The sequence below is a fragment of the Panthera pardus genome, unplaced genomic scaffold (assembly GCF_024362965.1).
Source record: "Panthera pardus isolate Hobbes unplaced genomic scaffold, ASM2436296v1 HiC_scaffold_17, whole genome shotgun sequence".
NCBI lineage: Eukaryota > Metazoa > Chordata > Mammalia > Carnivora > Felidae > Panthera > Panthera pardus.
In genome coordinates, this window is record NW_026526732.1 from 121,707,190 (window position 1) to 121,727,982 (window position 20,793).

A 20,793-nucleotide genomic window follows, 5' to 3' on the forward strand; every position below is an offset into this window, starting at 1 on the left:
TTTCTGGCATCGGATTTCAGACGCAACGCTTCGTTAAAGTTTTTAAGACGGAGTTAATCTCCTCGAAGGACAGAGAAAATTGATTATCTACAAATGTAACACTGAAAGTGAAATGAGACTTCCTGAGGAAGAGCTTTTGAGTTCTGGTGCCCACGAGTTACAAAGAGAGTCTTCGGAGGGGAGAGAGAACGGTTTTCTTCCTGGAGACCAAAAACGTGTGAGAAATTAGGGTACAAGTTGCAGCGCCCGAGGCTGAAGAGTGACAGAAATAACCACTGAAATCCAAGAAAATTGTTAATCGGCTTCATTTTAGGCAAGCAGGCACGCTTTGTGTGTTTGATCGTGGCCTTCTAAGATAAGAAACTCAACATCAGAGCTTTGTTTTTTGTGGGTTGTTTTTTTTTTTGGTGGGACTTTAGTCAGCAGGAAACTATGCCGTTCTATATATAGACTAGGGTCTGAGCCTTCCCGAGTGGAGAATGTGTTTGGAGCCTCTTTCTCCCCAGCAGTGGTGATGAATTTAATTTCATTCATTCACAACCCTTTCTCTGCCCTTTACGAGGACCAGGGACCCACATTTCTGAAATCCTGTCTGGGCTGGGTGTCAGAAAAGAAAACCCTAAGGCACACACAGTCTGACCCGCAGCCCACCCTTCCCAGCATCCTCCGGTCCTGATGGAAGAGCCAAACAGTGGTGGCTTTCTCACACGACTTTGTCCGCAGACACCAGCAGGAGTCTTGGGTCACGCTTGGCTGGATGCCGGGAGGGTAGGACGTGCAGTGAGCAGGTCTATGCTTGAGACCCGGCTGGGCCACTCACCAGGGTCTCACACACCAGGCTTGGTTCCTCATCAGCTGAATGGAGAAACTTGTTTGCTTTCTCAGAGGATAATGCTGGTGTGGTGAGCTTCCTATCGGTCAATGCTGGGGGTGGCGGTTTTAACTAGGGCTATACTTAAACCCTGGCCATTTTTCATCAACCAGTCATTATGGATATTGCCCATGAATTTATCAAAACACTTCCTTTAGCGTTTTTGTATTTTTTGCCTGAAAAATCTTCCCGGACAACGGTTTCTGAGAAGACCAAAGAATCAGCAGTCACGCATCGGGCAAGAGCAGGGTTTCTGCTGACACACACGTAGGAATTCAGGAGCAGATTCTCTTTTGAAAATATACTTCCCTTTTTTTATCCTCTTAAGACTTCAAAAGATGCCAGTGGTTTGCGCGGTCTCATTAACCTTCCTTTTAAGCAGTCTGCTCCTCACCTCGAAGCGCAAGATCGGTCTTGCTCCCAGTGACCTCACCTTGCACTGAAATCACGTCACGCCCCCCCTTAGAATGAGAGTTAAATTATAAAACGCTGCCGACGTGCCACCACTTGAAGATAAATGTATGCTTCACAAAGATATGACCTAAAGTAAGAGGCTGACGATACCGGTGTTGAGGTCAGGGACAAATACGGTCATCAATACGAGGAGGAAAGTCCTTTCCCGGAAACGCATTTCTTTAAAAACGTACGTTGTTTCATATGTGACGAACAAAACGCTGAACTTCTTCAAACCAGTGCTACTTTATAAGCAAATGACATTTAGGTGCTCAGTTTCGTCCTTGCCAGGGCACCAATGTACATCTGCTTACCATCACAGAACACTCTGATTTGTAGACGGAAGCGTTATTAACACAAGCCAATGCGGTAATTAGACTGTTATGGCTACAAAAAAAACCCCTTGGAAATCATCCAGTTCAGGACCATGAATTATTCTTTAGAATTCCCTGTGACCCTGGAGGTCACATGAAAAAAAAGTACTTGTCACCATGGAATGGATTTATCCTAGGACTATGAATCAACTGTGCCCTTTGAAAGTTCTCTAATTCTGGAATAATGGGATTCGAAAGATCGAAGGAATCTTGGGGGCGGGGGCTACTGATTTCATTTGCTTCTGTCCAAAGTTGAAGTTATTTCTTTTTTTTTTTAATATTCTTGACAGGTAGTAACTTAATCCCCAGCTAATATATAAATATAAAAATGGGGACATTACAAGCAAGCACACTAAACTAGTCATATTCCTACACTTATCAATATTATTATTTAAAAAAATTTTTTTTCAACGTTTTTTATTTATTTTTGGGACAGAGAGAGACAGAGCATGAACGGGGGAGGGTCAGAGAGAGAGGGAGACACAGAATCGGAAACAGGCTCCAGGCTCCGAGCCATCAGCCCAGAGCCTGACGCGGGGCTCGAACTCACGGACCGCGAGATCGTGACCTGGCTGAAGTCGGACGCTTAACCGACTGCGCCACCCAGGCGCCCCTCAATATTATTATTTTAAAGGAAAGGCCACAGATGTTATTGTGTGATTACCACAATGCTTGGCATGTGGTACTCAAGAAGCATTGCTGAGAGTTCAACATGGTTCTGGAAGCCTTTCGGCATCTGGTTGACCATCACTGGTCTGGACTTGCTCATACAGCCATATTCCCAGAAACATTCACATTAGAGCTAACAACCTACTTCAATCTATCTAACATGAGGTTATGGAGTGGGACAGGTCCTGAGCAGAGATCAGGAGAGAAGATGACCATCTACAAACCAAGGAGACAGAGGACTCAGGAGAAACCAGCCCTGTGACACTTTGATCTTGGACTTCCAGCCTCCAGAGCTGCGAGCACAGAAACTCCTGTTGTTTAAGTGCCCTAGTCTGCGGTCCCTTGTGATGGCCGTCCTCGAAAACGAATTCAGTCATGATCTGATTTTTGAAAAAAAAAATTTTTAATGTTTATTTTTGAGAGAGAGAGAGAGAGAGACAGAGTGCGAGCGGGGGGTGGGCGGAGAGAGAGGGAGACACAGAATCCCAAGCAGGGCTCCAGGCTCCGAGCTGTCAGCACACAGCCTGATGTGGAGCTCGAACCCACGAACTGTGAGATTGTGACCTGAGCCGAAGTCGGACACTTAACCGACTGGGCCACCCAGGCCGCCCCATGTCATGATCTGATTTTTGTTGCACATTGTCTGTCTGACTGAAGGGGAAGGAATGGAAACAGGAGACCAGGAGGGAGGGACAGTGGAGGTTAGGCCACTGGGTAGCAGGAGCAGGTACAAAGTGGCTCTCAGTATAGACCTGATAGGATTTGCAGACCCATCAGACATGAAATATAAGATAAAGAAGGGCGTTAAGGGTGATGTTCAGATTTCTGGCCTGAGCAATTGGAAGTATGAATTTTCCTTTTCCTTAATTAAGCAGGAATCCTTTAAAGTGTATTCCCTTAAGGGGTGCCTGGGTGGCTCAGTCGGTTAAGCGTCTGACTTCAGCTCAAGTCATGATCTCTCGGTTCGTGGGTTCGAGCCCCACGTCGGGCTCTGTGCTGACAGCTCGGAGCCTGGAGCCTGGAGCCTGCTTCGGATTCTGTGTCTCCCCCTCTCTCTGCCCTTCCCCTGCTTGTGCTCTGTGTCCCTCTCTCTCAAAAATAAACATTACAAAAATTTTTTTAAAGTTTACTTATTTTGAGAGAGAGACTGCATGGGAAGGGTAGAAGAGAGGGAGGGATGGAAGGAGGGAGAGGGAGAGGGAGGGGGAGGGGGAGGGGGAGGGGGAGGGGGAGGGGGAGAGACAGAGAATCCTAAACAGGCTCTGCACCATCAGTGTGGAGCCTGATGTGGGACTCGAACTCCCGAACTGTGAGGTCATGACCTGAGCTGAAATCAAGAGTTGGCCACCTAACCAACTAAGCCACCCAGGCGCCCCTCCCATTGTCATTTTACTAATAGGGAAGCCAGAGGACAAGGAACCGATGAACTGAATTAAGATGAGAAAATTAGTGGCTGATTACGATTTTAGGTCTGAATTCCAGGATTTATGTCAACTAGATCACGGAGCGTACTGCAGATATTAAAAACCACATGATACCTGGAATGATAAAACATCACTTTCAAAAAAGATATGAATCATCAGGAAAGGAAACGAAGACCACGTGATTTCAGGAAACCAAGAAAAACAAAATCTCCAACAAGACTGGATCAAACCGATTTGCAATGTGCCTTTTAGGGGCCACTGAAGGGTGACTTTCCATGGAATCTGGTGTAACATTCACTACTGCCTCTTGGACACTTTCAGGGCGTGCCATGCAGCAAGACAACTGATTGGATGGACTAAGCCCCTCGTTCTCCATAAATAACGAGGTTGCTGGTGGTGTTATTTTCCCTGGTTTACGGATGAGGAATCCAAGGCAAAAAGAAAAGGTGTCAGGTTGAAATCCCAGCAGTTTACGATTTTGGATCCTAGATGCTTACCGTGATGCAGGGGCGGCCTCCAGCTTGGCCACGCAGGCGAGGGCAGCCCCGTGACCTCGGATAAACACGGCCCTCTTCAAGTTTGCTTCAACTTAGTCTCTAGTTCCTTCCCTCCTCCTGTACCCCTCCCCCCCCCAGAACGGGTGAGCCAATGCTGTGAGCAACCAACCCCGTGCCACATTTTTGTGTCATTGAGCAAGTTCAGGTTAGAGTAACGAGTAAGAACAGATTTGGAACGGATTGAGAATATTCTTGGGAGACCACGAACAAGACGATAAAGGGTCTAGAAGCCATCTCAATAAATGATTATTATAATGAGTTAGGGATTATTCGTGCGGAGGAGAGAAGCCCTTAATAAAGTCAGTGGTAGCCACCTTCAAAGCTTGGGAAGCTTTTCACAGGCAGGGAAAGAAAACTGAGGGGGTATAAGTTATGAGAAGTAAAGCTTTTGACCTAATGTAAGAAATAACTTTGTAATAATCGCACCTTCTTGACAACGGGGTGGGCTATCTTGGGACCCAGGGAGGTTCCTGTTCTCACGGGGAGTAGAGGACAGGTGGTCAGGAACACTGCAGTAGCCAGTGGGCTGGCTGCCTGGATGCTTTTTATGGTCCTTTTCAATGATAACATGACAATTTATTCAGATTTATGGCCCAAAGTCTGGCACGAATGCTGCTTAATTCTTCATTCGATTTTCGCATTACTTATAGTGTTCCGTCAGGATCGGGCCACAGGTCTGCACCAATGCCGTACACGTGACATCCCATGAGACCCCGGGGTCTTTGCAGGTGGCACGCACTTTGCATAAGTGCTCAGTAATGTGTCTTCCTTCTTTCAGTGTTTTTTGGGATCACTGGAAATTAGCAAGAGAAGGGCAAAATAACTCTTCCTTTCTGTGTTAAATTTGGTCAGAACAAGAATGAAATCATGTTGACAGGCAACCGGGAGAAGTTTTAGGCAGTAAAAAAGAAGGGCAACATCACCAGAGAGAACGGCGGATCCCGCACTAAACTAAAAGGTGGCCTGTGACTTCAATGCTTCAGATCCTTCCAGGACTCCTGGATGCTCAGAAAAATCCCTCCATCTTTTAAAAAAAATTTATTACATTTATTTATTTATTTTGAGAGACAGAGAGCGCAAGTTGGGGAGGAACAGAGAGAGAGGGAGAGAAAGAGAATCCCAAGCAGGCTCCGCACTGATTAGCACAGAGCCCACTGAGGGGCTCAAACCCACGAACTGTGAGATCGTGACCTGAGCCAAAATCAAGAGTCGGATGCTCAACCAACCGAGCCACCCAGGTGCCTCCAAAATCTCTCCACCTTTATTTGTTTCGGTGGTAGGCTTCTCTTTCTCTGGAGGGTGATCTTGTTAGAGTGATATATACATGAATTCCCTATGTCCTGGCTGGTCTATCAGAACAACCCTGTGTCTTGACCGAAGACAGGAAGGGAGTGAGACAGGAAGTAATAAGAGTCTGAGGGTAGCACGGAGCACAGGGGGCTGCCTTGGTCGTGCTGTTCCCTTTCCTACCCGTGTCCATATTATATTGTGATATTATGGAACAGAACAAATCTGTTTTCTTTGATTCATTTCAGTAAAGAACCTGACCTGGTTTGGGTCCAAAAGACCTGTCCATTGGTCTACACTCAACTGAAATGTTCTGCAAACATGCGCAGAAATGACTGAAGAACAGCGTGTCACTTGGTTAGTACTTTCCATGGAAACTCTTAAAATGGCATCCTTTGAGTAGAGACGTATTGAGCAACTAACATGCTGTCCTGAGTTCCTGCGAGAATCTCTTTCAATTGATTCAAGTTCCTACGAGATACAAAGACTTACTGGATATACAGTCGGCGTGGGGATCGGGAATTATGTTGAGTATTAGCCGTCTCCAGGAAAACAGCTGTCCTATTGCGGAAAGAGGTCTGGATTTGCATTAGGAAGAGCCAGGCTGGGGGACGTGTCCCCTCGATTCACTACCTGGGATGGTGCTTTTCAAAACATCTGTGAGGAAGGACCAGTTCTGTTGGCCGGTTGGTTGGGATATTTCTATTTTCAATCTATCACAAAATGATGCTTTTGTAAAACATAATAGAAAATACATAAAAAATGAAACCCTTTCCTATTATCATACTCAACAGACATAAAATCATTGTCCAATCACTAGGAAAGTGTCTAAAAGCTTGCTCTCAGTTTCTGTACCTATAGGGTTGCAGATGGCCAACAAGCAATCTGTGGACCACTCTTCCGAGAAGCTGGCATTGGGGAGCTCACTTAGCCTGCCTTAGTTTCTCTACTAACCCAGCCTCCCTAGCTGATGTGAGGATTAAGATAATAGTCTATCAAAGGTGAAAAAGTGCCATCCAAATTTGAAATGACTCCCTTCCTTATTAACGATAACAGTAGTTGGAAAGGATGGTAAGGGGCCAAAGCAATCTTTTTTCAGTGAGGGTGGATATTGATATACCATCAAGTCAGAATTCCCAGCAACGGCTACTTCCTCTGGAATCAATTAGGACCCAAACCCAGAATACATGGCTGAGAGTCTGGACACTAGATCAGAAAGCTCCTGACCAGGTTCATCTTGCCTCTGGCCCTCTGGTGGCCAGCGGGCCCTCCAGACTACAATTCTCCCATCTGTAGGACCCAGCTAACAGCTGTCACTGCTCTGGGACAGATACAGACGGTCCTGAACTCAGACACCTTCTGCACAGCGGAGTGCAACACTTTCTTCCTGTGATGCTAGGGAATTAGGTCAAGCAACACGCCTTGGAATCACACTGGGAAATCTGGCAGAAGTGGGGTGGTATTTGAACACACACACAGACACACACACACTCTCTTTCTCTCTCTCTCTCTCTCTCTTTCACACACACACACACACACACACACACACACACACACACACACACAATTCAGAACGAGTCCTTCAGATTCTCTTCGCAGATCTCCCAGCAAGGTAACTAGAGGAGGATTCTGGAGAAGGAGGGGGCTGCATCAGGTGTGGCTAAACATTAACGGCTCAGTAATCAGACTACAGCACCCCGCTTCCTTCATCAGCAAAAACAAGGGCGTGCCTTTCTACCTCTCCTCGCCCCCTACTTCTCCGCTGCTGTCCTGCCGGCTCTCATCCTTTCTTATTTTATATTCAGATCATCTTTCTCCATCACAAAAATAATATACACAAGATAAAAAATTAGCAGTACAGAAATATATGAAATAGAAAAATAAAAGAATTTCTCTCCTTCTCCCCATCTGAGGGATAGCCACTATTTTTTTTTAATTTCTTTAATGTTTATTTTTTTTTAATTTTTTTTTAACGTTTATTTATTTTTGAGACAGAGAGAGACAGAGCATGAACGGGGGAGGGGCAGAGAGAGAGGGAGACACAGAATCGGAAGCAGGCTCCAGGCTCTGAGCCATCAGCCCAGAGCCCGACGCGGGGCTCGAACTCACGGAACGTGAGATCGTGACCTGAGCTGAAGTCGGACGCCCAACCGACTGAGCCACCCAGGCGCCCCTAATGTTTATTTATTTTTGAGAGAGAGAGAGAGAGAGCGAGCACGACTGGGGGAGGGACAGAGACAGAGAGGGAGGCACAGAATCCGAAACAGGCTCCAGGCTCTAAGCTGTCAGCACAGAGCCTCACGTGGTGCTTGAACTCACGAACCTTGAGATCATGACCTGAGCAGAAGTCGGGCGCTTAACCGACTGAGCCACCCAGGTGCCCTCCACTATTAATAACTGTATGTATATGTTTTCAAGAAATGTTGTTATAGAAGCATATGTGTTATATATAAAACATATATGTTACTCTTTATATATATTTATGTACTTACATATACTCACATATAAATACATATATCAATATATTTATATTTAAAACTTACATTAAATATATATTTTATATAATATATAATTTATTACAAACATAAATGTTTAATATGTATTATATATCTACGTATTTATATATTTACACATATGCTACTTACACAGTACATATATGGATACATCTGTTACTTTTTCTTTTTTTTTTTTTTCAGAGAGAGCGGGGAGAGGGGCGGGGGGGGGGGTGAGAGAGAGAGAGAGAGAGAGAGAGAGAGAGAGAGACAGAGAGAGAGAGAGACAGAGAGAGAGAGAGAGAGAGAATGAGAATCCCAAGCAGGCTGCACACTGTCAGCACAGAGTCCAACGTGGGGCTCGATCTTACAACCCTGGGATCATGACCCGAGCCGAAATCAAGAGTCAGATGCTCAACCGACTGAGCCATCCAGATGTCCCACTTCTCCTTTCCGATAAATGTGACTGTTCTATAGTTTGGCAACAGGCGACATTTTTTTTTTTCTTCCATACTTCCCTTGACATTCGGTTTTTGGTCTGGTTTTACTTTCAAACTCCCCCCCGCCCCCCCGCCCCCCACCCCAAGTGAGAATGAGCCCTTACCCTGGTCTTGATGTTCCTCAGTCATGGTCAGATCCCCGACCACCTTACCCGGCCACGCCCACCGCCCCCGCCCCCCCTCCCGTCCCCCGCCAGTTACCTTTCCAGCCTCTGCATGGTCATGGCCAGCGTTTTGTTCAGCTCCTCTATCATCCTGCAGCCGGAGGGGTGCATGGGGAGGGAGCCGGTGGTGGAGGGCAGGTGCGGCCCGAGGCTGCCGTACTGCAGCTGGTGCTGGATCTGGGACGGCAGGACCGTGTGGTGGTGCTGGGCCCCGCTCTGCTGGCCGCTCTTCTGGGCCGCGTAGGACGCCAGGGAGAGGTCTGGCCCCCCTACAGGCATACAGATCATGACTTTCTTTGGAGGTAGCGGAGGGGACAGTTTCACTGGCAGACAAGGCAATTTCACAGGGGCGCCAGGATCTGCAGCACAAGGAGGGCGAGAGGCACACGTGAGTTCTGGGGGGGGGGGGGGGCGGAAGAGACCTAGAACACCACTCGTACCCACCTTGGGACTGTGGGCACGGACGCGGGCCCCCACTGAAGACACCAGCAGGGTTGGTGCCCCCACCACGCACCCACCCGCTCTGGTTTCCCGCCTCGAGGGAGCTCAGGGACCCAGGGATTAGCCGTGTGGGTCACACGGCCATCAGGCTAAGTATTAGGCTCACCAGCAGCAGGAAGGGGAAGTGAATGCGCTCTATGTGATCACAGAAACCCCTGGAACTTTAACCAGACCTGCTCTAGGAAATGCCGTGGTGTCTACAATTTTACCACTGTCACGTGAACATAATCCTTTTCAGCCGGCACTTTCTTTTTAATTCTTCTTCTTCTTCTTCTTCTTCAATTTACACCTTACATCCAAGTTGATTAGCATAGTGTGAAGTAATGATTTCAGGAGGAGATTCCTTAGTGCCCCTTGCCCATTTAGCCCATCCCCCCTCCCACCACCCCTCCCGCAACCCTCTGTTTGTTCTCTGTATTTAAGGGTCTCCTGTGTTTTGTCCCCCTCCCTGTTTTGATATTAGTTTTGCTTCCCTTCCCTTATGTTCATCTGTTTTATCTCTTCAAGTCCTCCTAGGAGTGAAGTCATAGGGTATTTGTCTTTCTCTGACCAATTTCGCTTAGCATACTATCCTCTAGTTCCATCCACGTAGTTGCAAATTCACTTTCTAACAGGCATGGGACTAGAAGCCAGCCCTAGGTTCAAGTCCATTAATGGCATGTCCCTCCACAAGCGGCATCAGTACTGCTAGCCTTAATTCCCTCATCTGGAACCTGGGGATGATGCTTTAGGAGGATTCGTGGTCCTAGGGCTCAGGTGCCCCCACGGGGAGGCAAGGCTTCCACGGTCTGTGGGCTATTTAGCTCATCTCTTCACCTCCACACTTGACCTCCATGAAGTCTGAGCATGGTGGCTGGGCTCGTTGGCCCACTCATGTGGCATCCACAGTTGGGCTGTTCAAACTGTAGAGAGGCTCCACTACCCATTCCTGGGCCCCGGTGGAAGGTGCACACACCCAACACCCCTTGGTTCCACGACAATGTCTCTGAAGCTTCCCAGAGATGCTCTAAACTTAGGGGAGCTTCGGGACAGACCAGCCCTTGGGGCATCTTTGGGATGACCTTGCAAATTCCGGGACATGATCTAGCACCGGTGGGGGGCATGGTTGGGTCTTGTGGGCTGTGGGTGGGCCTGGGAGAAGCCTAGCCAATAAGAGCAAGATGGTGGGGAGGGGGAAGGCCGTACGGCATGTGTGTGATGCAGACAGAGCTCTCTGAACTTGACAGCTGGAATCCACATCAGGGGGCACTGCAGGGTTCTGGGGACTTAGATTTTTCTCCAAGTATCTGTCTGCTTCCCATGTGGCCTTCCATAGTTTAACCCCCACAGTTCTGCCAAAGTGACATCCTGAGGGCACCAACCTGATGTCACTCCTTTGTTTAAACCCCAGAGATAGAAATAGAGCCCACCTTCCTGGCACATCATCCATGGCTCCCATGGTCTGTGTTTAGATGTTTAAGTCATCTCTCTATGCTCACACTTTCCCTCCTGAAGCCTACTCTGGTTCTCCTGTTAAACACAGCCTCTCCGGGGCGCCCGGGTGGCTCAGTTGGTTAAGCGTCCGACTTCCGTTCAGGGCATGATCTCACAGTTTGTGAGTTTGAGCCCCGCGTCGGGCTCTGTGCTGACAGCTCAGGGCCTGGAGCCTGCTTTGGATTTGGATTCTGTGTCTCCCTTTCTCTCTGCCCCTCCCCTGCTCATGCTCTGTCTCTCTCAAAAATAAATAAACATTAAAAAAAACCCCGCCTCTCCTACCATATCTGAAAGACTGTAGATCAGAATCTCCTACTGTTTCTCTCCTGTGGATTTTACCTATTTGCTGGCCCCCAAATTCAGTGTCCACCCTCCCCTAAATCCCACAGGGTGGCCTTTGTCCCTCACATCCTCCACATGGGGCTGTCACGATCTTCCCTGGTCTCCTCAAGGCTCCCGTCGCTCAGCACGATGCTACTCCTACGTCACAGAGAAACCCAAGGTGTGCATGCAAGGCCTCCCCTGCCCTCCAGAACCACTGCGTTCCCCAAACTAGCTGATGTCTGCACACCCCTGGGCCTTCTCCACTTTCTCTCAGTTTTGGAACATTCCTCTCTGTTCTGTCTTCTTGGTCAATTCCTCCTCTCTCAAGATCCAGCTCAAAAATGACCTGCCCTGAAGAACCTTCCTGGGTCCTTACCTCCCTCCTTCCATTCTGCACCCGGCAGACCTACCTTGGGCACGAAGTAGGTCAGTGCTAACGGCAACAGTGGCATCATGATGACAGAAATAACTCTAGCCGCCCCTTACCCCATGCTTACCATGTGCCAGATACTGTTCTAAGTGCTTTTCATTTCAGTCCTCACAAGGAGCCTCTGGCATAGACACACAGCATCTCACTTTTACAGACGACGGCACCGGAGTCTGAAGATACCCAACAGCACTTCCTGCTTAGATAGCTGTCTCCTCTCCTGGAGAACAAGGACCTCGGATAACTTGTCCTTCTATGCTTAGCATCTTGCACGGTGCCCAGCTCACAGAGCGAGTGGCTCACAACATGTTTCTAGAACGGGCTGATGCTACGAGGCTCTGCTGTGGGATGAGTTCTCACCTTCCCCAGAAATAGATACTCTCGGGATGGGAAAAATGGGAGCGTAAGGTAGATAAAAATTTCAGGATCACGCAGCTGTATGGACGCTAAACCGTGGATCCTAGAGCTGAGATACGAGGAAACCTAGCAATTCCAGGAGGCCTGAGAAAAGATTGCTCCCCAATGCCAAAATGGCAGCCAATCATGACCATGGTTCCCTCGTGCTCCTCCACAAAGGCTCACCCTGTTTGCCACCAGCCCCCAAGCACAGGACACAAGGTAACCACGTTCAGGAGCATGACCAATGGTGCTCACCGCAAAGTGGCTGAGATGTAGAAACTCACCCCCCTCTGTCCAGTTCCTGCTACCGAAGGGTCCACTCCCTTGACTCTTGGAAGCCTTCACACAAACCTAGCAAATGCAACGTGTACGGAAGTGTTAAGGGTTTCTACCCAAGAACTCTTAGCCTGTCCTTCCTTCCTTTGCAGATCTAAGGCAGTAGCTAGGTGCTCACTCGCTTGGGCAGGAGGAAGCAGAGCCAGGAAGGCAGCATGGAATGGTCTACCTGGGAAGGAACAGTGATTACCTTGAGTTCTACCCATCTCTGTAACCTATAATGTCCTGCACACACTCTACCACACGACTTCCCGTCACCACGACTCCAGCAAAACTTCATTGGTTTCTTCACTAGGAAAATGGCCAAGGGAACACCAGGAATTCTGTCAGAACGGGTAAGGAAGTAATGACCGAACTAGCGAACATGGTTACTTTCATTGCTCAAGAAAGGAGATGCTGGGGTCCCAGGGGACCCCTTCTCTTTTCCTGCATCTCCTTTCCGGTTGTTTTACTCTACACGGTCATAAATTAAATAGGTGTGGCAAATGAAAATGAATTATTTAAGATAATTTTTAGCTCCGTAGACATGGTATAAAGAGAGGAGATTGGGAAAAAGGGTAAAACCAGCTGGAATGATCAGCTTTCAGTGAATTCGCTCTGCCATTCCCATCTTTCTCCAACATGGTAGACAAGTGAGGAGGGCCTAGGCAGCCTGGATCTTCAGTAAGTTTCAGTGCCTGTTTGTCTATCTTTACGACATCTTAATACCACGTCATTGCTCATAACAGATCTGGAGCCAGCTGCACGTCGTCTGACATTCTGAGTGTCTGATGGCTTTATCTTTCTGTCCCCTGCAAACTTCTGTGTTCTCTGCCCCCTTGGCCACTGCACCAGTCTGGGGCCTCAACTCCTCTTACTGGGTGGATAGCAGTAACCCACCTGCACCCCATAGGGGCATCTCCCTACAGCACGTGTCATGCCGGAGGTCCCATGAGGACTCCCTGCCCCAGTCAGTGCTACGGGTCATCCAGCCCAGCCCAGCCCAGCCGGTGCCTCCTGCCCTACAGCTCCCTGGCCAGGCCAAGTTTCCACACTGAGTTTCTCAGGAACCATGCTCACCCTCAGTCAGGGCTTTTGTCACACCTGCCCCCCGAAAACACCATCCCAGCTCCTGCGGGATGATCAAAATTGCATTCACCCTTCAAAGCACAACTGAAGACCCAACGTCCCCCGTTGCAGCCTCTCCTGCCCCGAACTCCCACGGCCCTGATGGCCAGCACCCCCCATTTAATTCCGCCCGATTCTGTACTGGTCAAGGCCAGCTGCATTTGGATGGCTCTTCCCACATGTGCTACTGCTGTCCCCACGGGATGCCCAGAGCGGAGCGTGGGGAAGCCCAGGCTCCTGCAGCCTCATGGTCCTCAACCCCAGGGGCACGTCACCCTCATACCGATGCCGACCCGCCTGCCCTTCTCAGGGATTCTATCGGGGTGCGGGGCGCCCCGCTGCGTACTTTTTACAAGCCATGTTTGAAAACCCCTCAACTTCTTACTCCTGCCCTGTTCTCTGAAAACGAAACACAAAAGGGCGCTCATTCTTAAGCAGAGTTCTTGGACCACCTGCAGCGGTCCCACCACCGAAGCGGTCCCTAAGCTTCACCTCTGACCTGCTGAATGAGAATCTCTGAGCCAGGGGTTTGGAGTTTAGCTGCTTCCCAGGTGCTCCCCAGTCAGGGAGTGAGAGGAAAGAATCGGGGAGAACCACTGATTTGAGGGTGCCGAACCGCTTGAAGCACAGTGCTGCCCGAGGCAGGGATATGATGCATCGGGTCCATCCGGCCCCTGGGCCGGTCCGCGGCATGGTCTCCAGGTTCTATTTCTATGCCCCCAACATACAAAGAGTAAAAGACCAATCTGCAGGAGACCAAAGTACTGAAAGCTAAACTATCGGAGATCCACTCACCTCACCAGTAGCTGTGCCTAAATCTAACGTCTGCAATTAAGGGACTTGTCTTTAAACGGATTTGTCTAATGGCACTTCCCATTTAATTGTCTCTTTATAAAAATCACTTATCATTGAGCAACTCGGGGATGAAAAGATTTCCTATATCCTTCTGGGTGAATTTTTCTCTTTTATTTGCTTTAGAATGCTTTAAGGACATTTCAGACAAGTTTGCCTAAAGAGCCTATCTTCAAAATTTTGTCTCAAGCAATAAATACTTAATCAGATGTCTCGCTTTTCCTACCGAGTTGATTCAGTGCATGAGATCCCTCTTGCCTCCTTCTTGCTGATTTTGATACGCCCTCTGTGTGTTTCTGTGTGCAGTTATTAAACAAATGAAGAGCCGTATACCCAGTACTCATTTCTGTTTAATGAGCCACTGGCATTTTTGTGACAAGGATGACAGACGGAGATGAATGGATTGGGGACGTCCTGCATGACTTCATGGTTTCTTCCCAAGAGGCCAATTTCTCAAGGCAGTGATGTCACCCACTTCACTAGGCAGGTATGGGAGATGCAGGTTCCTGGGCCCCCCTTGCAGATTCAGATTCAGCACGTTTACAGTGGGGTCCAGGAGTCTGCTTTGCAGAGAAGCTCCCAGATCACGGTGACCTCGGTCGAGACCACCCTGAGAAAGAGCCCCCAGAGGCATTAAATCACTTCCAGCATTCGTCATGCTAAACACAGAAGATAAACTGTCAAATCAAACACTCATCCAGCTCTGTTTCAGTTTTCCAATCTGTGAAATGGGGAGGAATTAGTAGGTCATAGGCTTCTTGAGCCAATTACATAATATCAGTTTGTACCCGGGGCAGCACGGTGCCTGGTACTCGGTAATGAATAGTAGCTATGAATCTGGTCGCTATCATTGTCTTCATTATAGAACTGCTTCCTCAGGGGCTCATCTATTCCCCCCAAGGTTGGTTAAGGTGCCATCACTAGGCTCTCATGGGTCCTGTATTTCCCTTTGTCACGGCCTCTCCTACAGAGTCAGTTCAGTCCATTGCATTTTTCTTGACTTGTTGCCGATTTTTACTTGCAGGAGATATGACAAGTGACGCATTGCTTGTATCCTGCTCGGTGCGGCTGTTTCCTCACCTGGCCAGGGACAGGAACTGGGCCCAGGGCATAGCAGGTGCTCCATAAACATCTGTTGGTTTTCCTTCTCGTCACGTCTTCGGAGCAGCGGGAAAAGGTAGAACTTAACAGGGTCTCCTATGCAAAGGCTCTGCTAATCAAAGGGGGGGCAGTCCGTGGACTGGCAGAGGCAGTGACTCTTGGGAGCGAGTCGGACACGCAGATTCCCAGGCTCAGCCCAGGCCTTCTGAATAGAATCTGCGTCTTGACAAAGTCCCCGGGGGACTCTGCACACGACAACTCCGATAGGCTATCTTCTAAGAGCTACCATTTTGCGAAGAGGCTGCTCCCTCGTGCAAAATGGGACCCGCGCAGGGCCCCCTGGGGGCCATTTTGCTCCTGCACCTGCTCTCGGAGCGCTGAGCAGGGGTGGTGGGAGGCTTCTCTTGCAGGGCTGCGAAATCACCCAGGTCTCAGCAGAGCTGAAGTTTAATCCCAGGTCCAAGACCAAGAAGCTCTGTCACTTTGCCTGAGACGTTAGCCTTTCTGAGCCTCAGTTTGCTCATCTATACAAAGGGAGCATAACCCGCCTTAATGTCTACCCATCTTCTTCACGGGGACCAGCGGGCTGAAATCCAGCCTGAGGCCTGTCCTGGGAAGGGCAGTCACCCCCAGAGGAAGGGGCCGCCTTCTGTGAATTCATTCTTCCAAAGGGCACCTTTTTATAATTTTTTACAACGTTTAAAAATAGCTTTCTATAACTTTACAAAGTCCCTGAACAGTGAGCGGACGGCCTGAGTGTGAAATCTGTGCAGCTGAGTCCTTGATCTGTAAAAGGAGTTCACCAAATACAGGCTTCGTTGGTTCTGAAAAAGCAATACATTCTCTGCCTCTCCCCACAGGTTGCCGCGAGGGTCGGACGAGGCGGACACACTCTGTGATCTGCGGACCGCCGTATACCTCTGTCCCATTGTTTGCAGGGCACTTGCTGAACCCTGGGAGAGAGTCCCCCTCGGCCTGATGCTGCCCGGCTGGTGTGGGAAGCGAGAAGCCAAGACAGCAACGGGGAGTGTGGTGGCTTGACGTGTGGTGGTTCTAAGTCAGTAGGCGAAAACCCAGCTGCAAGTGAACCAAATAACGGGAACGAGAGCTTCGGAAGGACCGTCCCGGCAACCTTCCGGGCTTGTGGCAAAGCGGTGCGGGAAGAAAAAAAAGGCACAGCCATCGGGGTTCAGGGTGCTGTCCTGAGACGCGCTGCCCTGCATCGGCATTGAGGGCTGGCAGGAAAGAACCCAGAACCTGGAATGACAGAATCCAGACTCTCTGTGGTTCAGCAGCTGGGAAGGATAGCAAATCCTTGTGTGTGTGTGTATGGGGGTGGGGGTGGAATTCAGACTCTTGACCTCCAAAAATCCAGGGATCAAGAAGGTCTCCTTTACCTCGATAGCACCTTGCTGAATAAAATACTTTGCATCCATGGGATGCATGGTGTTTATGGGTTGCCAGAGGACCCACTCTAGCTCCTGCATTTATAATGATGATTGTGACTGGTGATGCTGGGGCACGCACGGAGCTCTCTGCTTGCTGCCTTCAAAATGGATGAGTCCTCTGCAGCCCGACTGATGGAGATGCAGTATATTCATAAACCTGTCTATGCTGATGGAGTGCAAAAAGCAAAATCAACCAGTTCCAGAGAGCAAGGAAAATAAACTCCAACTGTGGGTGTCACGGAGCCATAAAAGAAGGCTGTATTTCCAAACACGACACCGCCCTGGCTTATGACTTCAGACAAGGAAATGAAAACCCCAGGTGACTTCTGCAGTCCATTCTTACGCCACAGGACTGGAGTGTCTAACAGAACCAGTCTGGGCTAAAGGAACACAGCCCGAGCCTCTCTCCTCACTTTTTTATTAACACCTGCTGGAGAAGCCCATTTATAACCGAGGACGCGTTAGAGCGCTTGTCCGTGAGAGTAGCTCTTAGCGTCTGCGTGGACAGAGGTGGGGTAACGGTTGCTCGGTCATTTGCCACCTGGTTTCAGCGGGTCAGAGTCTTTGATCTCCTTTTATAGACACAGACACTCCACCCAAGAACATAAAGAGCCTCTAGAGAGAGTACTTAGAATTTAAATGAGAATCCAGAATCACAGAGCCCAGAATCAGACTCCCTCTGGCTCCAACGCTGAGACAAAGGTGCTCAGATGAGTTCCGTCAATTCCTTCAGACCATCCTAGGGATTCTTAGGCTGCCAGGCCTTTTTCGTTGCTCAGATGCCTGGAAAGGCAAAACGGGTCTCCCGACTCCTTGTGGTAAGAGGGATGGTGTGACGGGAAGCGGGTAACAGAGAAGTGACTTGTGTTAAATGCCCTAAGCCTGGCTTGCTCTCCCCCAAGCCGGCCAGCACACAGACACGACCATAAACACCTGATGCTCGTGCCAAAGATGTCCTGAGACCTTCCAGAATCCTAACACTGAGGGCCATTATAGCATACACATCACCAGCACCTGACTCTGTTTCTGAGTCGCTTTCTACAACAAAGCATTTTGTTTTAAAATTTGTCCCCTTCCAAAGACCATCCGGACGGCAGATGACAACAAGGAGGGAGGGACATGCATCACTGAGATGGAGATGCTGGGCAGTGGGTGGGGGTCACAGCTGGGTCACCGGCCACCTTTGTAGGGCATGCAATTAAATTAGATTTTTTTAGGGGCGCCTGGGCGGCTCAGTCAGTTAAGTGTCTGACTTCAGCTCAGGTCATGATCTCGTAGTTCGTGCGTTCGAGCCCCGCATCGGGCTCTGTGCCGACAGCTCGGAGCCTGGAGCCCGCTTCCGATTCTGTGTCTCCCCTCTCTCTCTCTGCCCCTTCCCTCCCGCTCTCTCTCTCTCTCTCTCTCTCTCTCTCTCTCAAAGGTAAATAAACATTAAAAAAATTAAATTCAATTTTTTTCAAAGTGAAATTACACGATTCATTGCCAGCAAACTGCTCTTAAGGAGTTAGAATTGTAGGTGTCCCATAAATCACGACAACAAACACCTGTTGACGAGATCAGCGGTTTGGGGGAAATTATAAATCATCTGTACAAAAGCACATTATCCTGTTTGTTTTTGCAGCAATGCAGGTGAGCCCTGTTGCCCCTAGGGAGACCGGGGGAGGAGAGCACCATTCAACTGATAACTGAGCTGTGGAACCTAAGCCTTCTGCAAGACAGGCACAAAGGGAAATGAGAAGGTTCCAGAGATGGGTCTGACAGTCCCTCCCGGGAAGACTGCTATTTGTGACCATCCCGGCAAAAGCTGGGAGGGTCCGACCAAAGTCTCAAAGTCACAAAGTCATGAAAGCAAGCACAAATATGCTCATCTGATCTCAGAACCCTGGAACCAAGGGGAAGATCTATGATGTTTCGAAGTCGTTCACTGAGCTCGCATAAAATGAAATACTGCATAGACCCTAGGGAGCTAGGAAGGGGCAGAACATTCACGGAGAAGGTACAAAATATGTTCAAGCTAGATCCCTAGGTATTATAAAGGCAACCTACGGATGGCTGCACTTCCTCCCCAGCCCTGCATCTACCTGAGGCATGATATGGATTCATTTTGGGGGGGGGGGGTCACACTCTGATTTCTTGCATTTACAGTGATGGGGGTGGCTGGTCTACCCACCCGCAGTCGGTGGTCTACCAGGGCCTCCCCATTTTCCCTTGAAACTCCCAGCGTGCTCTATGGCACCCAGGTCTGGACCCCAAGTTTGACTGATGGATGGCTGTCATGTTCTTTCACTTGTCCATGTAGGTATCACGGTTCCTTCAGGCACTATCGAAGCACGAATACCAGATTTGGTTTACGGCACCACCCAGAGCCCGAGAACAAGTACCCTGCTATGAACTTGTGGGCAAATGGTCATCCAGCTTCTCCTTCAAGGCCTCAGCTACAGGCGGCTCTCTCCCTCACAAGCCCTCCTGTCCTGGGGATGCTTGGTGCTAGCCGAGGACGCGGCGGGGAACGAGCCCGACTACAACCCCACTCTCAGACTGCCCCCTGGACCCTGAACCAGTGTTCAAGAGGAAGAACCAGCAGGGGCAGCCGCTGGGGGCCTTTCGCAATTTCAGGTTGACGATGGCCATCTCCCGCCTTCATGTGTGCATCCAGCTGTGAATCCATCCCGCAGCATTATCGTCCATCGAATCCAGGAGAACATCGAAGAGGCAGGTTTGGTTGAAATCAAGCAATCGCCGCTAAATGCCCACAAAACGTGCCCCACTTTGCCCTCCAAAGTTAAATCCTTCATCATGGCATTCGAGGCTTTCCACAGCTTCCCTTCGACCCACTTCTGGCCTGATCTTGGCTTCACTACAAGAAGCCTGCACTCTTGCCACGCTGGGCTATTTGCCTTTTTTTTTTTTTAAATTTATTTTGAGAGCATAAGCAGGGGAGGGACAGAGAGAGGGAGAGAGGGAATCCCAAGCGGGCTGTGCACCGTCAGCACAGAGCTGGACACAGGGCGCCATCCCGCGAACAGGGAGATCGTGACCTGAGCCGAAACCAAGAGTCAGACGCTCAACCGACTGAGCCACCCAGGCGCCCTATTTCTCGAACATATTATGCCTCAGACGTAGGTGCCTCTGTGTACGTTACTTCATTTACCAAGACCTCCTTTCCTATCCCTACCCGGCAAAACTGTACTCATCTTTAAGGCCTGTTTTAAATACCCCCTCCCTGATGATGCTATCCTGCTTTTTCTGAGTCTTTCCAAAGGTGTCGGTCTCTTGCTGTTTGAATTTCTTTAGTACCATGCCATCACGTCTTCGTACTAAACACCTTCTGTAGCTTCTAACTGCCTACGACCCCGACAGCTGATGAGGGAACACTGCTCATAAATTAAATTAAGGCTGGAAGAACACCAGGCACATGGTGGGCGCTCAAAACGCACGTGGCATTCAGCCTTACGAAGGAAGGACATCTGATCACGTGCCGCTGCACGGATGAACCTTGAGGACATTATGCAAAGTGAAATTAGCCTCTAACAAAAAGACAAGCACCGTCTGATTCCACTTTTAGAAGGTAGCTCCGACTCAGAGAAACAAGAAGTAAAATGGCAGTCATCAGGGGCTAAGCGGGGAGGAGAGAAAAAGGGGAGTTGTTTCACAGGTACAGAGTTTGAATTTCACAAGATGAAGAAGTTCGGGAAATCTGCCGCCCAACACTGTGAATACAGTTAACATTACGGAGTTGCATACCTACAAACTGTTAAGAAGGTACAATTTTTTAAGTTTATTTGTTTATTTTGAGAGAGAGGGAGAGAGCGCAAGGTGGGGGGAGGAGGGGGCAACAGAGAGAGAGAGAGGGAGAGGGAGAACATCCCAAGCAGGCTCTGAGCTGTCAGTACAGAGTCCAAAGCGGGGCTCGAACTCACAAACCGTGAGATCGTGACCTGAGCCGAAATCAAGAGTTGGACGCTTAACTGACTGAGCCACCCGGGTGCCCCAAGAAGGTAAATTTTACATTATGTTTTCACTTCAAAAAGAAA

General features: G+C 49.2%; 1 protein-coding gene across 9 annotated transcripts in view; it reads right to left on the minus strand.

Moving 5' to 3' along the window:
• Positions 1-20,793, minus strand: part of PHACTR1 (phosphatase and actin regulator 1) — a 561,384-nt gene that overhangs the window by 59,349 nt on the left and 481,242 nt on the right. For 7 of the 9 annotated variants that reach the window (XM_053904898.1, XM_053904896.1, XM_053904900.1 and 4 more), the window contains one exon: positions 8,829-9,150. In XM_053904898.1, coding sequence (XP_053760873.1) covers positions 8,829-9,150 — 322 coding nt within the window. The remainder of the gene's footprint in view (positions 1-8,828; positions 9,151-20,793) is intronic. The other 2 variants (XM_053904899.1, XM_053904903.1) reach the window with 1 other exon arrangement.